This window comes from Pogona vitticeps, chromosome 1 (assembly GCF_051106095.1).
Source record: "Pogona vitticeps strain Pit_001003342236 chromosome 1, PviZW2.1, whole genome shotgun sequence".
Classification (NCBI taxonomy): domain Eukaryota; kingdom Metazoa; phylum Chordata; class Lepidosauria; order Squamata; family Agamidae; genus Pogona; species Pogona vitticeps.
Window position 1 is genome coordinate 265,058,134 of NC_135783.1, and position 19,702 is coordinate 265,077,835.

Sequence of the window (19,702 nt, forward strand, 5' to 3'; positions counted from 1 at the left end):
CCACATGTACAATTCTTGACAAGCTGCCAATGATGCTTCATTCCCTGAATGACATACCCAAAGATTATCTTTTTTATGTCTTCTGTCAAGTAATCAAATTTGGGTGATTGACTTTCTTCCTCTGGGTCTCTTGTGGAAACACTAAGCATTTCATTGTCCCTGTGTATTGCCGGCTCCTGCCACCCTGATGTATTATTATCAGAAAAGTTATAGCTTCCACATATAACAATTTGTTTTAATTTCTCAGCTACAGTAAAGTGTTTTGAACTTCATGTTATTTAAAACAAGAAACACAAAGGTTCATTGTTGTATAAAAAATAAAGAAAAATAAATTTAAAGGCAAAGGAATCAAAGGAGGACACCCGCACCCAATAGAACTTTGTGATTTTTATAAAAATATTTACTTTGGGGAGAATATAACAGTTTATATCAAGAACTGACAAACAACTAAGCACTGTGAATTATATTAGCTTCAGAATTATTCACTTCAATTTGGTGATGGCAGTGGGGGAGTATAACAGTCAAGGAGTAAACATATATACACAGTTGTAAAAAACAAAGGTTAAATTCATATTATTACTAAGATACATGCAAACTATGGAAAAAACAGAAAAGTAATGCCTTAATTTTTAAAACTCAAAACTAGCAAAAATGTGCAAATGTATTTGTGTAGTCATTTCAGAAACAAAGAAAAACATAATAATCCAACACTGACATACCTAATTGTTGAAATAGAAGGGCTACACTAGTCCCTGTGACAGGAAGACTATCATGCAAAGGGGTCTGTATCAGCTGCCGGTCTCCTGCTCCTAAGGAAAATAGTTTCTGTAGAAAAAGATTTTAATACATTATTATTGCTTCTGGAATATAAGGTAGGTTAATTTTTCCCTATTATCATTACATGCAAAAGACGGGGTTACTTACCTGTAACCATGGTTCTTCAAGTGGTCATTCTGTGAATTCACACAAAAAGGGTTAAGTCAGCGCCTGCGCTGGTCTCCTCGGAACGTTCTCAAGCTCTGTAGAAAAAGAAACATAGTTTAACACTGCCTATACTGCGCATGCTCCACCCGGCCAATCCTCAGTTCCATTTATCCGCCACAGATACCTAAGTATGAGCTATACGTATTCTGTGATGGAGAGTGGGGAGGACGGGTGGGATTGTGTGAATTCACAGAATGACCACTTGAAGAACCATGGTTACAGGTAGGTAACCCGTCTTTCTTCATCGTGGTCTTCTGTGAATGCACACAAAAAGGGTGACTAGCAAGCTAACTCACCGGAGGTGGGCCGTCACTGAAGGGCGGCTGCCAACACTGCTCTTCCAAATCTCGCCTCCTTCTTGGCTCTCAAGTCCAGCCTGTAGTGGGTGATAAAGGTAGACACCCGAGATGAAGTGGCAGTCCTGCAGATGTTTGGCAGGTCTATACCACATAGCAAGGCCGTAGAGGAGGCGACTGCCCTAGTAGAGTGGGCACGGAGGCTGTCAGGCGGATCTTTATGGCGGAGCTCATAAGCGAAGGATATCATGGAGACGAGCCACCTTGAGAGTGTCGATGAAGATGCCGGAAGAACTTTCTTCTGACCAAAATAATGTAACAAGAGTTTAGGAGACAAACTGAATTCCTTAGGAGACAAACTGAATTCCTTCCTCCAGCGAGTGCTCATCTAACATCCAGGGTGTGGAGCATGCGTTTCGTGTCGTTGGCAGGATCAGAAAACAGGTAGGGAGAACAAGAGGCTGATTTAAATGAAAGTCAGAGACCACCTTGGGAAGAAAGGAGATATCAGTGTGCAACACCACCTTGTCGTGAAAAAACTGCAGAAAAGGTTGATCAGCTCAGAGGGCGGCAAGTTCGCTGGCTCTGCGGGCAGACGTTATAGCCACCAAGAATAAAACTTTGAGGGATAACATCTTCAGGTCATATGTGGCAAGAGGTTCAAAGGGTGGACACATCAAGGAGTGTAACACTAGGTGCAGTGACCATTGCGGTACTGGTGGTTTAACAGGGGGCTGTAAATGCGTAAGTCCTTTTTAAAAAGCTTTGACTGTGGGATAGCAAAAAAGACGAGAAGCAGGCGACCCTCGGGGCTGGAAGGAAACAACAGCAGCAATATAAACCTTTAGGGTAGACACAGATAGATTGAAGTCAAAAAGGTAATGTAGAAACTGTAACAAGGTAGATGAGGCATGAGGAAAGGCCTCTAGATTCAGTAAACTTAAGAAAACTTTTCCATTTGTAACTATATAATACAGAAGTGGACTCCTTCTTGGATTTCTTTGATTTCGTGCATATTTTCCACGCAGTGAGATGTAACAAATTCAGGTCCGGGTGGAAAACCTTGCCTGCATCTTGAGTGAGTAGTGCAGGAAAATGGGGAAGGGTCACCGAGTCCTTTGCCATTGATGTTAATGTCGGGAACCACGACTGGCAAGGCCAGAAGGGTGCCACCAGAATTGTTTCCGCAGCATCTTGCTGAAGCTTCACCAACATCCTCTGCACTAACGGAAACGGGGGGAACAGGTAAAGGAGACCGATGTCCCATGGTATCATGAAGGCGTCCCTGCGGAGCCCTGTCCCCAACCCGCCCTGGAAGCATAAAGCGGGCATTTCTTGTTGCGACGAGTGGCAAAAAAATCCATGAGGGGAGTGCCCCAACGACGACACAGATCGTGGAACACTGTGGCATCCAACTCCCACTCGTGCATTTGACCCATGCACCGACTCAGTTTGTCGGCCAGCTCGTTGTCTTCCGGCGAGACGTGAACTGCCACCGGGAAAATGTGGTGATGGTAGCACCATTCCCAAAGTGTCACTGCTAGGAACAGAAGAGACTGTGAACGGGTGCCCCCCTGTTTGTTTATATAATACATGGTCGTGGTATTGTCTGTGACTATTTGAACTCCACGACCATGCACTGGGGGGAAAAAGCTTTGAGCGCTTTCATGATGGCTAGAATCTCCAGATGGTTGATATGAAGGTCCAGTTCCTGAGCTGACCATCGGGCATGTATACGATGTTGACCGCAATACAACTCTGGGGTGACCCGGAGTCGCTTCTCCTGATGGTCCCAGAGAGGATGGAAGAGGGATAAAAGCCACACCTGAAGAGACCTGAGCTTTAACCGGGCATGTGCAAATCCTGTTTGACATCTTCAGGTAACATCTTTAACCCTGGCAAAACCTTCAACCAAAGTTGTTTTTGATAGGCACCTAGAGCAGTCTGGTAATTAGCTACCCTCAGCATGAATGAAATCAGAGAGTAGATCCTCCTGCCAATCATCTCCAAATTTTTGCCTTCTTTATTGGTTGGAATGACATGGGATCTCCCTGTTGGTTTAGTGCAGCTCGTCTCAACTATCAGGGATTTGGGGATGGGATACTTCAGGAGAAACTTAGCATCACTGCCATTAATACGATACATGTTCTCAGTACATCTAGGAAGTGGTGCTGAGGCTGAAGGGTGATCCCAAAGTTCTTTAATGATTTCTAGTAAGGCAGGCAGAAAAGACAAACTAGGGGGAGGGGATCGCTCTTTGTTAATATCCCCGAAAATTAGATCCTCCTCTGGGGGAGGTGGCTCATCCACATGAAGCTTGAGTCTCTTCACGAGCCTGGACAACATCTGGGAATACGACAAAAAGTCCTCTGAGGGTGAGGAAGCATGAGGATCACCCGTGTCCGACTCCACAGTTTCCCCCATCGGCAACTCTTCTGTGTTGGGTTGCTCAAGCAATTCACCACCGGAATCAGAAGCTTGAGAGGAGAATGGGACCTCATCCTCAGATGAAGAATCATGGGTCCGCTTTCGACGTTGGGGTTCGGCGTCGGGCACAGACGAAGTGGTGTGCTGTGAAGGCATTAATGTAGTAGAAGCCGGAGGAACGACAGGAGGAATTTCTGGAGCTTTATTTGCAGACGGGACTGGCTGTGGAGCATTCACCGCCTCCACACGCCGCCGATGTCGATGCTTGCGCGGGGGCGTCGACGCCGAGGAAGAGGAGACATAAATATATTTGATCTGGTGACGACGTCGATGGCGGTCTGACGACGTGGAAGACGAGTATGTCGAAGTATGTCTTCTATACTGGTGACGATGCCTCTTGCATGTTGCTGCCGAGCTGTCGGAGTCGTTCAAGCGGGACCTGTGGCGACGTCAAGGTCAGCGGTGCCTCGATCTGCTGCTTCCACGAGGCAACCGACGTCAGTCATCAGGACTATGTTGTCTTTTCTCCGTGCACTTTCTCAGCGGCAAAGTCAGCCTCAAGGGTGCTGGGGACACGGAGTGAGCCAGAGATGCCTGCCTGGTGGAAACTGGGCTTAAAGGGGCAGACCCCAAGCTTGCAGTAGCGAGCACAAGCTGGCTTGGTGTCGGTGAGGGGACGCCAGTGGGTAAAGCTGGCTCTGCTTGTCTAGGAGGGAGTGAAGGAGCTGCCTCCGACAAGGAGTCTCTATCCCGCGAAGAGTCTTCCAAAATCAGGGAGGGAAGCGACTCGGAGACAGGAGGTAGCTGCTGCACGGAGTCCTTCTTCTTTACTGATCTCTTGGTCTTCGTTTGCTTCTTAGGATTGGAAACCGAAGCTGCACTAGAAGAAGAAGCTTTCTTAGCGGCAGACTGATTTTTGTAGATTTTCCAGCTGGTTTCTCCAGAGACTTGGAAGGAGGTAACTGTTGGGAACTACCCTCACTACGGGGGGTGGCAGAGGGAGAGGGAAGCTCCATAGCCAATGGTTTAGAGGCTGACAGAGCGGAGTCCCATAGGTGTAGTTTCAACCTCTGCTGGCACGCTTTCAGTGCCTACAGTTTTGAGAGAAATGCACCTCCCCTGAGCAAATAAGACAAGCATCGTGCCTGTCGTGGTAGGGAAGATTCCTGGAGCAGACCGTGCACCGGCCGAAAGGGCCTGATGGTGGTGGTGGGCATAGGCAGGAACCTCTAAACAGAACGCTGCCAGGGAAAAAGGGCAGGAAAACGGGCAGGACCGAAAAGGACACGGAGGGGCAAGGAAAAAAATCCAAAACACCAAAAGCCAAGTCCGAAAGGCAGAAAGGAGTTGTCAGAGTCCGTGCAAAGTCAAAATTCGATAAAACGACCAGGAAAAATAGTAATAACGTAGAGCTCCAGCCGAGAAGAACCACTTCACACGGCGGAGAAATGGAACTGACGATTGGGAGGGCGGAGCATGCGCAGTATAGGCAGTGTTAAACTATGTTTCTTTTCCCACAGAGCTCGAGAATGTTCCAAGGAGACCAGCGCAGGCGCTGACTTAACCCTTTTTGTGTGCCTTCACAGAAGACCACAATGAAGAACTATTTGTTTCAGTCACATGTTACTGTCAGACAATATTGAGTTTCACAAAATATGTCTGTTAGTTGGCAATGGCACCCATAAATTTACTATGATAAAATGCCCCCCGTCCTCTTTGCATAACTATCAGTAACTGAGAAGCCCATTCCCATGATTTCTCAAGGCACCTTTGGACAGCTACCAATTATTAAGGTTGACCCAGCCTTAGAAAGACAGAAGGAAAGAGGACAGGGTTGTGTATTCTATCCAAGCAACCCAATGAGGACAGGCAGAAATGGCTTAAATCAGTGGTTCTTAACCTTTGTTACTCGGATGTTTTTGAATTGCAAATCCCAGAAACCCCAGCCAGCACAATTGGTGGTGAAGGCTTCTGGGAGTTGCAGTCCAAAACTCCTGAGTAACCCAAGGTTAAGAACCAGTGGCTTAAATGAATGTGAGCAACTGGAAGCACCTAAATCAGTGGTTCTTAACCTTTGTTACTTGGATGTTTTTGAACTGCAACTCCCAGAAACCCCAGCCATCACAGTTGGTGGTGAAGGTTTCTGGGAGTTGCAGTCCAAAACTCCTGAATAACCCAAGGTTAAGAACCAGTGACCTAAATGAATGGGAATGACTTTATATGGTGCCTCATATAGGACTGACTGGCTGAATGAGACAAGATAGCAGGATAAATGAAGACAAGAAGGGACAGCAAATAACACAGTGATTCATGCCTCTTTAAACAGGATGCAGTGGAAGCTGCCTGAGAACAACTAAAGCTGTCATTTACCAGATCAGATTAAATGTCCATCAATCCTTGTATGGTCTACTTTGGCTGTATGGTCTCAATCCCAGAATAGTCTTTCCTGTCACCTGCCAACTCTTCCTTTTTAGCTAGAGGCTCAAGAGACTTAACTTGGGACTTTCTCCTTACAAGCATTTTCTCTAAAAAGTAGGTGCCGATTAGAAACTGAAGTATTGAGATTGGTTGCATATTTAGGCATAGGACAACAAACACTAGCCATTTTGGCTAGGCAATTGTTACTATCAATTTCATTGAACATACATATTAATTCCTACCACAAGAACCCCTGGAACTAAAGCAACATGATGGCAGGGGGAGGAAATGCCTGCTTCCTTTTCAAATAGACATATTGTTCATTCTTCAGTTGTTGTTGTTTAGTTGTTAAGTTGTGTCCGACTCTTCATGACTCCATGGACCAGAGCACGCCAGGCCCTCCTGTCTTCCACTGCCTCCCGGAGTTCGGTCAAATTCATCTTGGTAGCTTCGGTGACATTGTCCAACCATCTTGTCCTTTGTCGTCCCCTTCTCCTCTTGCCTTCACACTTTCCCAACATCAAGGTCTTTTCCAGGGAGTCTTCTCTTCTCATGAGATGGCCAAAGTATTGGAGCCTCAGCTTCAGGATCTGTCCTTCCAGTGAGCACTTAGGGTTGATTTCCTTCAAAATGAAAGGTTTGTTCTCTTTGCAGTCCAGAGGAATCTCAAGAGTCTCCTTCAGCACCACAATTCAAAAGCATCAATTCTTCGGTGGTCAGCCTTCTTTAGGTCCAGCTCTCACTTCCATATATTGCTACTGGAAAAACTAGCTTTGACTTGCCAACCTTTGTTGGCAAGGTGATGTCTCTACTTTTTAAGATGTTGTCTAGGTTTGTCATCGTTTCCTCCCAAGAAGCAGGTGTTTTTTAATTTCGTGGCTGCTGTCACCATCTGCAGTGATCATGGAGCCAAAGAAAGTAACATCTGTCACTGCCTCCATATCTTCCCCTTGTATTTGCCGGGAGGTGATGGGACCAATGGCCATGATCTTAGTTCTTTTGATGTTGAGCTTGAGACCATTTTTGCACTCTCCTCTTTCACCCTCATTAAGAGGTTCTTTAATTCCTCCTCACATTCTGCCATCAGAGTGGTATCATCTGCATATCTGAGGTTGCTGATATTTCTTCCGGCAATCTTAATTCCGGCTTGGGATTCATCCAGCCCTGCTTTTCGCATGACATATTCTGCATATAAGATAAATAAGCAGGGGGACAATATACAGCCTTGTTGTACTCCTTTCCCGATTTTGAACCAATCAGTTGTCCCACATCCAGTTCTAACTGTTGCTTCCTGTCCTACGTATAGATTTCTCAGGAACAAGGATAAGGTGGTCAGATACTCCCATTTCTTTAAGAACTTGCCATAGTTTGCTGTGGTCCACACAATAAAATGCTTTTGCGTAGTCAATGAAGCAGAAGTAGATGTTTTTCTGGAACTCTCTGGCATTCTCCATAATCCAGCGCATGTTAGCAATTTGGTCTCAAGTTCCTCTGCCCCTTTGAAATCCAGCTTGTACTTCTGCTGAAGCCTGCCTTGGAGGATTTTGAGCATAACCTTGCTACCGTGTGAAATTAGTGGCTTGCCACTTCCTGTTCCAGGTGGGTCACGTTTAGTCAGAACTCTCCACTATGACCTGTCCCTGCACGGCATAGCTCACAGCTTCTCTGAATTACTCAAGCCCCTTCGCCATGACAAGGCAGCAATCCATGAAGGGGTCATTCTTCAGTAACATCTACTAATTCTAAAATGCCACCACACCCAAATTTCCCTATAATACTCCCTCTATAAACATGTTCCTGTATACTGTCAGCAAGTAATGTTGGCTAACAAAAGGGAAGTGGAGGTCGGAGGCAAAATGGGTGGTGTCATCATATTCTATTTCTAAAATCTCCTACAGCATCTGTAGGTTTATATCAGGACATAATAATCCACATCAAAACAACTGTGCAGGTATTTTAAAATATGCTTCAAATTACTCACATGCAATAGAACACCAGTTTTTCAACACAAGCTTTATCGTTATCATTATATTTCATAGAAATACACATTAATATAGAAAAATATGAACCACTGACAGATTACATTATTTCAAAACATAAATACTCAATAAAATCAACTTCAAAGAAGACAAAATCTCTCCTTATAAATAGCAACTGTAACTGAAGAGGTGGAAAATTAAAGAAACATTTTGAAATACCAATAATAAAAAGGCTGAACTCTATAGAGTTTCTTGAATCAGTGCTATGGTTTTTAAAAGCAAATGCAATGACAACCCTTTGACCTTATCATACAATGGAATTCTTGCTCTCTTTAGAAGACAGGCCATTGGGACATACTCAACTGAACTATGGTCCTTTATTAAATCAAAATATTTGAAGAATTTATTTTTTGCTTTCTTCATAAATTAAATTAACTGGATAAATACCCCTTTTTTCTATTTACCTGTGACCCTCCAGCAGCGGGAACAAAGCATGAACAGAGATTTGCAATGAGACTCTCCAGTGAAACATTCAGATTGTCCACGTACACAGTGTAGACCAAGCCAAGGCAAGCCTAAAATATTAAAAAAGAACCTGTAAAATTGCAACATGGAGAGAGGCAAATACTATGTATTATTAGAAAATGTAATCTAAGGAATACAATCTTAGACTCTTTAAACATGCCACAGAAGAATTATTTTGCTAAACAAAATGAAACACTGCAGTCTTTTCAGTTTAAATTTTGCTAATATTTTCTGCATGCATATGTGTGTGTAAATGCTTATGTCTGTATACATTCATACAGAAATTTTGAAATATACAACTAAATAAAGTTGGAACTGTTTCAGTTAGAATCACTGGTAATCAGTCAGTATTTATTATTCACAATATTTATATCCTGTCTTGCTGCATGCATATGAGGCATTCAAAGAATCCCTGATTTTGTAATAACTCAGTCAACTGTTCTGTAGTTAGACTTCTATGATACACTGCTTAGAAGCAACATTCCTTCTAAGCTGCGTGGGTACACAGCCACACAGCACTGCATCAGTGCTGCACATCTGCAGGCAATGGTTCCAGTTGCACCTGGAACCCTATGTGGGGGGGACACCCAGCATTGGCAGAAAATTAGAGGGAACATGGCTTAGAGCAGAGGTCATCAACCCCCGGTCCGTGGCCCGGTGCCAGTCCATGGCCTGAGCTGGACTGGGCTGCAATGACAGACCTCCTGCCCACCACCTGCACGCACTCACCCCGCAAAGGCTGTTTGCGTCTGCGTGTGCACTCATGCGCATGTGCGAATGGCAGCGGCGCTGTTTGTGCATGCGCATGAACGCAGGGGGGGTGCCCACCTTCCCCAGCTGGTCCGCAGGGTGAAAAAGGTTGGGAAACCCTTGCTTAGAGTATTCAGTGAATAACTGCTTCTGGCTTCCAGGCCATTTTTCTGCAACATGCCAACTGGAATCCTAAATTATATGAAAGAAAATTAGTGACCAGTAAGAGGGAATATAACTTGTGTAGAGCAGGGGTCACCAACCCCTGGTCCGCGGACTGGTGCTAGTCTGTGGCCTTGGCCGGACTGGGCCACGGACACAGATCTTCCACCCCCCGCACAGCCCCTTTGCGCATGCACACGTGTGCTCCACTACCACTCCTGCCCCTTCGTGCATGTGAGTGCGTGAGCATGCCACACAAGCCACCCCACCCCTTCGTGCATGTGCGCGAGTATGGATGCGCCCATGCAAGTGAGTGCCACCCCTTCACGCCTATGCATGTGCGGTGCCACACCCCCCCCCCACAGACCCCATCTCCCTCAAATGGTCCATGGTGTCAAAAAGGTTGGGGACCACTGGTGTAGAGAACTGGCTTCCAAAACTTAACGGCTTTAGAGCGGAAACAATTTTTTCCTTGAAGTACCCATGTTAGTCTGTACAAGCATATCATGCACAAAAAGAGCCCCCCAAAAACAGAGACAAAAATGTTATGGCATTTTAAAGACTAACTGCTATATTTTAATGTGATTTTTTGTGAATCAAATCCACTTCATCAGACATAAGAGGATTATATGGCTGTAGAATTTATACATCACCCACTGACCAAGTAGGGATACAAAAAATAGACAAAGTGATAAAATATAGCAGTTAGTCTTTAAGGTGTCTCATGTCTTTTTATTTTCTTTGTTGTTGTTTGTTTTTTCTTTATTTTTGTTTGATAAAGTCTCCCCTCTTCACTTAGATTTTCTGATTTTTTCCTCATTGTGGTACAAGGGTGGGAGACATTGAATTCAGTGGTAGCTCATCAGAGCTGGCAAATGAAGACAAAGGGGAGGGGCTACTGCAAAAAGCCTCCAGTTCTAAAAAGGAGGAGCCTCTGCACAGTCCACACTGTTCATTTGCTTTTTAAGTTTTTGATATATCTCATGCCTCGTAGTAGTAGTAGTAGTAGTAGTAGTAGTAGTAGTAGTAGTAGTAGTAGTAGTAGTAAGTGCAGTTTCAGAACCATTGCACTAGAGAAGAAATGGACTAACTTAGTTTTATCATAACAATTGTTATGGAGTTTAACTTTTTACATGTACCTTAGTAACCAGGGCGAGAAACAGTTATACAGTGACCTGAGAGAAATGCATCTTGGAGCTACTGGCTCAGTTGTGACTCCCTGGCAGATCTTAAACATTTGTGCATGGCTCAGCTGTGATATTACATGATTTTGCAAACTTTGTTGCATTAATCTGTAGAGGAAATACCTGGTTTTAAAGCATATTAATTTTTCTTGAGCTGCCTAAATTCTCTTAGAGCATAGAGGATTTTAGCATCAAGAATATAGAATCATTACAAACCAAATACAACACAACACATATTGTCAATTCACTATAAAATGTTCTTTACCCTGAAAATTTCTGGGTAGTCTAATCTGGACACCAACACCAGGCTTTTGGGAGCAAACACTTCTGCAGGCTGAATCAAACCAGACTCCTCCTCTCCTTCAGTTTCTCTTGAGCCCTAAAAAACAGACAGTTTAGTCAACAGACAAAATATGACCACATTAACACCCAATAATTGTAGAAACAGGAAAAAGTATAACACAATTTTAAAAGAAAGTTTAAACTTTAGAACTCTAAACTACCATAGTACAATTTGTACCTCCAAGCTTACATGATACTGACTGATACAACTGTGTGATTGATATAGACCACAGCTGTTTTGTGGTATTTTCATTTAACATGGAGTTTCTACTGAGAGAGGTGAAAGAGGCTACCTAATATACTTGATTTTAGTGGCTCACTTTAAAGAAGACTGTTCTATTTTAATTGATCAGAAACAGGCATTTTAAAAATGATAATACTGTATTTCCACACCCTTCATTGAACACAAGCAACAATCTTTCTTTGCTTTATTTCCCCCCCCCCCCAACTGTGTATCAAAAATCTCCTGCTTAACATGGTGAGGAGGGTTGAGTGTGTCAAGGAAACTGAGAGTAATACTGTTGGAAGGCTTCATTCCAAGTCTAGATTCCTAGAAGGGTCACCCAAGGTCAAATGATCAAAGAGAAGTCAGCAATCTAAGACTCGTCTATCCTCTTCAGGAATTAATGATTAGACGGGCAGAGAAGAACTGCTAGTCCCAGTGGTGATGGCAAAAGAGAAATTCTTGAACGGCAGCTACTGGGCAGCAGTGATAAACTAGACTGTGATAGACTGAGCTTTATTACTCACCAGCAGATGTATTCAAATATTAGTATAACATGAAAATACAATTAAAAATATACAACCTATTGCAATGTGACTAAATTTTATAGAATCTCCATAGTTTCACAGGACTGAGATCAGCAAATCAATTCAGAAAACTCTGTACCGCCTCCAGTCTCATCATCCAGTCTCTGTACCGCCTCCAGTAGTGTAGCATATAAAGTTTAAGGTGGCCAATACACACCATTACTAAATATCTTGCATTGCTTTAATCAGTGCAAGGAGGGAACAGCAACACTTCATTGCTGAACTGGGCAGCAGCAGTAATGGAAGGTAACACTGGTGTGGGATATTTTGTAAATAACAGTGGCATACAAGCTAACTCTTTTTAGTAATACACAGATAGTGGCAATGATAAACCACTACTGAATATCCATATCTTGAAAACTCTTTGATGAGACAATGCAAAATGAAACTAGAGATAGTGCTGGAAGATTGCACTCCCGCTCAGAAGGTACTCAGTCAGCTACTGGGAAAAACAAAGGACAAGAACTGATAACACTGCTGCTAATGAAGCAACTAGGGTAAAGTCCAAAGAATGTTTAATTGTCAATGTGCACAAAGGTAAAAGGAAAGCTGATGCTGCATGACACATATAACTAGAAAATTATAAGTGAGAAGTATGACATTTTGTATCTTCGGAATTTTTAAAACAACTGAAATATTGCAATACTCATAAACAGGACAGTTTTAATCAAAATGATTTTACCCTGAAAATAACAAACTCAGAAGAAATGGTGTAATTCAGTTAGTGAGTTCAGATGCAGCTGGAGTCCATAATGCAAATTGTGTCTGAATAAATATCAACCAGATTTCACAGAAAACCTATCAACATAACCATCATTCAAATCTATACCCCAACTATAGTTGCTGAAGAAGACAAAATTAAATACTGACATGCTTGTGTCCATGGAGAAATAGATCATGCATCAAACAAGATGTGCTTACAATCACTGATGACTGGAATGAAAAAGCCGAAAATAAAGCCAAACTGAACATCAGAGGAGAATCTGTTTATTGAAAATAGGGAGATGACATTCACATTGGACTCAAATTCCCAGAATTCTTCACTAATTCTGCAGGCAAAATTCTGGAAAGTCCAAGCCATAGACCTACATCTACAGACACCTATAAATACCTATATTTTGCTCACCTGCTGCAGGGCCTTGTTCCAGACCTACTTCTCATTAATGTTCTAAAACAATGCTACCATTATTTCCTGAGTTTCACAGTTTATGGGAGGTACTCTATACAGAGGCTAAAGGGCAGCATGACTAAAAAGTCCCAAATACAAAGAAAAAAACTACTCAGCAAAGCAAAGAAGATAGAAGTATTCTTGAACACTACTTGCATGGCAGAAAGGGCACTGAGTTAGTGTCTTTAAGGAGTGAAAGATCATGAATGAAACATGTGGATTTCAGTGGCTTCCCTATGTAGTCTAACATAATGATTGCTGATGTTATCCAGTACTTCTGTGTTTTGAAATACTGTAGGATTTTATGTCCAGCTTGTTTCAGGGTGTGTTTAGCTACTGGCGATTTTTCCGGCTGTTTTAGTCTGCAGTGTCTTTCATGCTCTCTGATTCTGGTCTGGATGCTACATTTTGTAGTCCCAATATATACTGGCCACAGCTATACAGGTTGACACAACTAAGGAAGTTATAAAGGTTGACACAACCAAGGAAGTCACAATTTTTAGTATGCAAGATCTGAACAGGACTGCTAACGATGAGGCTTCTTTGAAGTCATTCATTCATTGGGCTGCTTTAAGTTGGAAGCTCTCTGGTAGGACAAATTAATTGATTAGGGAACTAAACAGAAATTTTAAAACCATTTATGAGTGAATGCTGTACCAATGCTGCAAATAGGTTTGAAGACAGTCCTCTAATGGTATTATGCATTACCCAATCTTAGATCTTCTTCAGTATGATACTTCAATATGATTTAATTTTTACAAAAGCATTAAGAAGTGTCTGCACAAATTCTTTTGGAGATAGGACAGAACTACATGGGTGCTTGCATGTGTACACAACTACACTCCACTACACATGCAAGCACCCCTGCAATACAGTGTGTCTTTGTAAAGTAAAACAATAAATAACTGTAGGATTCCACATGGGAAGTTGTCCTATTCTCCTAGCCTTGCAGACACTCACAAACATATTGCTACAATGAGTAGCTGAATGTTATATGACTTCTGGTTTCATTGAGAAAGGGGAAAAAACGAATAAGGATTTGAAAGAACCAACAATGATTTAATATGAAATAAAACTTCAGCCATTCTCTGCTTGCTATCTGCCAAGTTATTTCTGAACACTGAAAACATTTTCAGAACTAAAATTAATTCTTGAAAACAATTCTCAAAAAGGTGGCTGTTTTAGTCTATTTTAGCATATATCAAAAACCAAAACCAAAATATTGCGGCACCTTTAAGAATAACAGGTTTATTTCAGTGTAAACTTTCATACATTATAATTCATGTACTCAGATATGGTTATATGTTTATATGCATAGGGCATATGGCTGGAATAGTCACGGGGATAGTGGACAGAGAAAAAAACAGCATCATTACTAACACAGATGCATTACTGATGTTAATAATTGATATCTGTATCCCATGAACTTTGATAAGATACCCTGGCACTGCTATTAGAGAAGGATGAAATTACACTAAGGATGTAATAGATATTCACAAATTTTCTCATCCTTGATGAGAAAGTGTGTTTCCACAAGATTTTCTTGTATTTACTCAAAATATGTCTTGTTTTGTTCAAAAAAACTCACTTTTTTCCAAATAAGAGCTAAAATGCAAACAAAACAAAACCTCTGGTAACTTTAAGGAGTAAACTTTTGAATTTTTTATTCATAAATGAAAAAAGTGAAGTTTTACATCTTTAGATTATGTTGTGTTCTATTTTTGTTCTTTTAGTAAAACACCAGTAGATGTCACTGAAGATTCTTCCTCTTCGTCCTTGAACTCTTCTGCCATATAGTGCTGCCCCATGACATATAGGAGTGAGATGGAATACTTTTTAAATTAGTTATTTTTTAAAAAATGTGAAATCCAAAAAGAACTATGTGATTTCAAGGCAAAACAAGTTCACCACACAGAATCCTACTATGGTCTTCCATGATCTGTGTAATTTCCCATCTTGTTTCAAAGAGCTACTGCAGATATGGGTATCAACATCATTTTATAAGATCTGTGTGATATAAAAGAATCAGCAATCCATAACATTAATCTTAGTCAGACAGCTACTAGCAGAATTTAGACAGTATCAGCTTGAATAAGAGTTACATTACTGAAAATATAAATACATAAATTTGGCTTGTTAGCCATATAAAAGCTTTACTGATGGATGCTTGCAAACATCTCAGCTTGTTAGCCAAATAAATGCTTTCCTAATAGAAACTTCACAATGTGCTTGTTTGGCATTTTTAGCAAGAAAGTTCTCCACAATATCTAACAACTTTAAAGTAAAGCGTACTGCTTATATACCGCCCCATAGTGCTTCGAGCACTCTCTGGGCAGTTTACAAGTTAATTATGTAGGCTACACATTGCCCCCCCCTCGCAAGCTGGGTACTCATTTTACCAACCTCGGAAGGATAGAAGGCTGAGTCAACCTTGAACCAGCTACCTGGGATTGAACCTCGGGTCGTGAGCACAGTTTTAGCTGTAGTAGAGCAGTTTAACCACTGCGCCATGAGGCTGTTAAAATGTTAGGTGTAAGATTTAGTAAATTCATCATGTAATACAGTGGAGTCTTGACTTGAGAACTTAATCCGTATTGGAAGGCGGTTCTCAAGTCAAAAAGTCTGTAAGTCAAGTCTCCATTGACCTACAGTGCATTGAAAACCAATTAATCCCGTAACAGGCCGTTTTTGTTCCATTTTGGGTTTTTTTCTGGTCTGTAAGTCAAATCTCAGTCTGCAAGTCAAACCTAAATTTGGTGGCCAGAGAAGTCTGTAACTCAAAAAGTCTGTAAGTCAAACCATCTGTAAGTCAAGGGTCCACTGTACGTTATAAAACCGGGAGATATATTACAGGAGTATGTGTCTCTGCCAAGGAGGTGGCAGAGAATGATTTGTTTACTTATGTAACTATGGTTCTTAGAGTGGTGATCCATGTATCCACACATAGGGGTTATGAGCCTGAGCAGACCTTGCTTTAGAAAGTTCCAGAACCTCAAAAACAAAAGTGCCTCTCTTCCTATACTGCATGTGCACAGCTCCACTTTCCTCGGTCCCAGCTGTCCATTGCTAGAAAAAAAAAATTGGAAGGGGGAAATAAGAGGGGAATGTGTGGATACATGGATCATCACTCAAATAACCAGTTATGTAAATAACCAAATCTTCTTCATCATAGTGTCCATGTATGCACACATAGGGATGATTAGCAAGCTAGAGTTTTGGTGGTGGGAGTTACGCCAGGACAGATGATAGAACAGCCCCACCAAAAGCAGAATCTCTCTGAGCCCTGAGATCTAGCCTATAGTGTGCGACAAAGGTTAAGGGCTGGGACAATGTGGCTGCCCAACAGATACTGTAGATGTCTTGGATGTCTACATATCACACAAAGGCAGTAGAGGAGGAAATTCCTCCAGGGAGTGGCTGCAGAAAGCCCAGGAGGTTTGTTTGCAAGTTCATAGGCCAAGGCCACAGCTTGGGAGATCCATTTGGAGAACTGTTGGGAGGAAATAGGTTGTCCTTTTTGGGGGCCTTGGAAAAAGTGAAAAGCTTGGTCATTTGTCTAAAATCTTTTGTTCTGCCTAGGTAGCAGGCCAATGCTTGGTGGACATCCAAGGAGTGGAGGGATTGTTCCAGGTTGTTCTGCAGAGACGGATAGAAGGCAGATAGTATGATAGATTGAGATGTGAAAATGAGACACTACCTTGGGGAAGAAGGTAATGTCAGTGTGGAGAGTGACCTTGTCATGGGAGAAAATAATGTAGGGTGAGTCATAATGAAGAGTCATAAGCTTTGCAGCCGGAGGTGGTGATATAAGCACTACCAAGAATGCGACCTTGAGAGATAGAAGGCGAAGACCCATTGTAGCTGGAAGTTCAAAGGGAGTCTTGGTAAGCAGAGAGAGAACTAGTGGTAGGGACCAGGGGTCCTGTGGAGGTCGCGTATCTAGGTAGGTGTTGTGAAGGTGTTAGGAAGTTTTTGACATTGTGATGCCTGAAGAATGGTACAGAGGGATGGTCTCAGTACTCCAGTCCACTGCACTCTCCTGTTGCCTCTTTCATTCTTCAAACTGCTGCTCCAAGATTGTGTTCGCTCACTCAACTGTGCTGTCTCCCATGCTGTTGGCAGAATTCCCATCCACCACAGGCTATCTGTTGCTCTAGTCTGCCTGGTGGCAGCTCTGCCCAGGGTATTTGTTCATTCCCCGGTGTGACCTGTCCTCTGCTTCCCCAATGCTATTAGTATTTCCTGCTGCCATTCCCACTGTTCAGGGTTAAATCAGTATCCCCATTTTACAATCATTTCTGAATACCTAGGCACTGTTGGCTGTTGGTGTACATTCTTTTTGTTTGGCAAAATCACTGAGAAGGTGTCAGAGGGCATGGGGAAACATGTTTTGCTTGTCTGTATTTTTTCAAATGGAAAAACAATGACTATATATTATTTATATTGACAGTAGCAGAGTTCTGGATATCAGGAAATTTAAAAATTCCTAATTCCAAATCTGAAGGGCTATAATTCTGAATTGCAAATCCAAACTTTGGTGTTACTGTACATCCCTAGTTGAAACCTCCTTTCTCTTTCTTTGGGGTCCATTACTCTGGAGCTGCAGAAGATTAGCTTGCTTTATCTTCCACATGGCAGCATTAAAATAATTGAAATCCTCTTGCTGTTATGCGTGTGGAAGGCAACCACTGTAACATTCAGTCACTTCTAGCTGGCAAGTTACAAGCCACCACTGAGATTCTGGACTGTGTGTGCACCCTTTGGCTTGGCACACACTCAGAACCCCAGGAGGGACTCATAAATTGCCAGTCAGAAGGCACTGAAAGTTACTGTTTGCCTTTCCCATGAATAACAAAGCACCGGGATTTCAGCCCTAACCATTCAGTCTTCTTTCCACCTGGTCAAACATAATCACCTCCCTCAGCCATTCCTCACAGGGTTTGATTTTCAGACCTTTTACCATTTTGGCTACCTCTCCCCCTCTGAGCATGTTCCAGATTGGTGATATCCATTTTAAACTAGGGTCCCAGAAGAAGGATGGAGAACTTTAGGCACTAACCAGGCAGAACAGAGTACTTACTTTACTTGATTGTGACACTGTGGCTGAAATCCTGTTGCTTAGTATAGTAAATAACAACTTTTCCATAAATTCAGTTGATTCAATGGGCCTAATCTAGTTTTGAATTACTACACTAAGCAATAGGATTTCAGCCTAATTGCATTAGTTTGGAGTATTTCTTTTGGGGGGTTTTGGGGAAGAATTTCCTGTTGCATCACATTGCTAATTTATGTTTAGCTCATGGCCTGCCATATCCTTTAGATCTTTTCAAAGAACAACTACCAAACCAGGATCCCCCATCCTATATTTGCACATTTGACTTTTTCCCTACATATTTATTTATTTATTTCATTTATTTCATTTATACCCCGCCTATCTAGTCAATTGTGACCACTCTAGGTGGCTAAATGTAGAATTTCACAATTTTCCTTCTGAAACTCATTTTGTTTGTTTTGGCTCAATTCTCCAATATGTTACAGACAACTTGAATCTGGATTGTTTTTTGTTTTGTTTTATTTTGAAATAGTAGCTACTCATACAGTTTGATAACCATACCTTTACTCCTTCATCCAAGTTATTTCTAAAGGTGGTAACACCGGGACAGAACACAACCAAACCCAGGGTAGAACTTGTCAATTATTCCCAAGGTGATAAGTAACCATTAGTGGATGTTCTTTGGTTTCAAGTATCAATTAACTAAGAACCCGTCTAACAACATTATTGTGTACATCACATTTAACCACTCTGGTCACAAAAATACAATGTCAAAAGCCTTGCTGAAATTAATAGCATTCCCTGATATTCCAAGCATCTTTCCATGCTTCTTTTGAAACAAAGTAAGAAAGTAGTTTGGCATGGTTTGTTCTTAAGAAACTCATGCTGACTGCTAGTTATCATGACATTCTTTTCTAAGTTGCTCATGGTTTAATTATCTGTTATTTGGCACTGATGTCAAACTGACTGGTTGGATAGTTGCCCAGATTCTTTCTTCTTTTTGAAGATGGGGATAATATTTGCCCGCCTTCAGTCTTCAGTGACTTCACATGCTGTCCAAGAATATGCAAAAATGATCTGAGATTACATCTGCAAGTTCGTATGCAGCCAGGTGCAGTTCATCCAGTCTTGGAGACATGAATTCAAGGAAAGTAACCAGGAGATGTTTATTCCCATGCCATGTCTTTATCTATCTTGGGCAGTGGCCCTGTCACTGCCTCCTTTATTCCACATGCAGTAGTTTCAGCACTAACTTATTTTTTGGAGGAAGACAGAGGCCCACCTGCACGCCTCATATTGGGAGGCTCCAAGTGGCCACCCCAAGGGAGGCCCAGAAATCAGTCACTCAAGACCAGGCCTTCTCTGTGGTGGCTGCAAGTCTGGAATTCCCTGCCACCAGAGGTGCGATTGGCCCCATCTCTCTGGGTTTTAGGAGGAAACTGAAGATCTGGTTGTTGCCCCAAGCCTTTCAGTAGTTTGCCCCTAATTAAATACTCTTCTGCCGTTTGCCTGCCATTAATTTTCACAGTTGTTTTATCATTATTGTTGTTGTTTATGACTAGAGATGGGTACAATGTATGAAACTGCTGACTCATAAACCACAA

At 42.1% G+C, this 19,702-nt stretch overlaps 1 protein-coding gene across 6 annotated transcripts in view; it reads right to left on the minus strand.

Moving 5' to 3' along the window:
- The window catches only part of SBF2 (SET binding factor 2), a 402,592-nt gene that overhangs the window by 193,043 nt on the left and 189,847 nt on the right, over nt 1-19,702 (minus strand). For all 6 annotated transcript variants that reach the window (XM_020789925.3, XM_020789927.3, XM_020789926.3 and 3 more), the window contains 3 exons: nt 10,991-11,104; nt 8,569-8,679; nt 720-825 (listed from right to left, as the gene is read on the minus strand). In XM_020789925.3, coding sequence (XP_020645584.1) covers nt 720-825; nt 8,569-8,679; nt 10,991-11,104 — 331 coding nt within the window. The remainder of the gene's footprint in view (nt 1-719; nt 826-8,568; nt 8,680-10,990; nt 11,105-19,702) is intronic.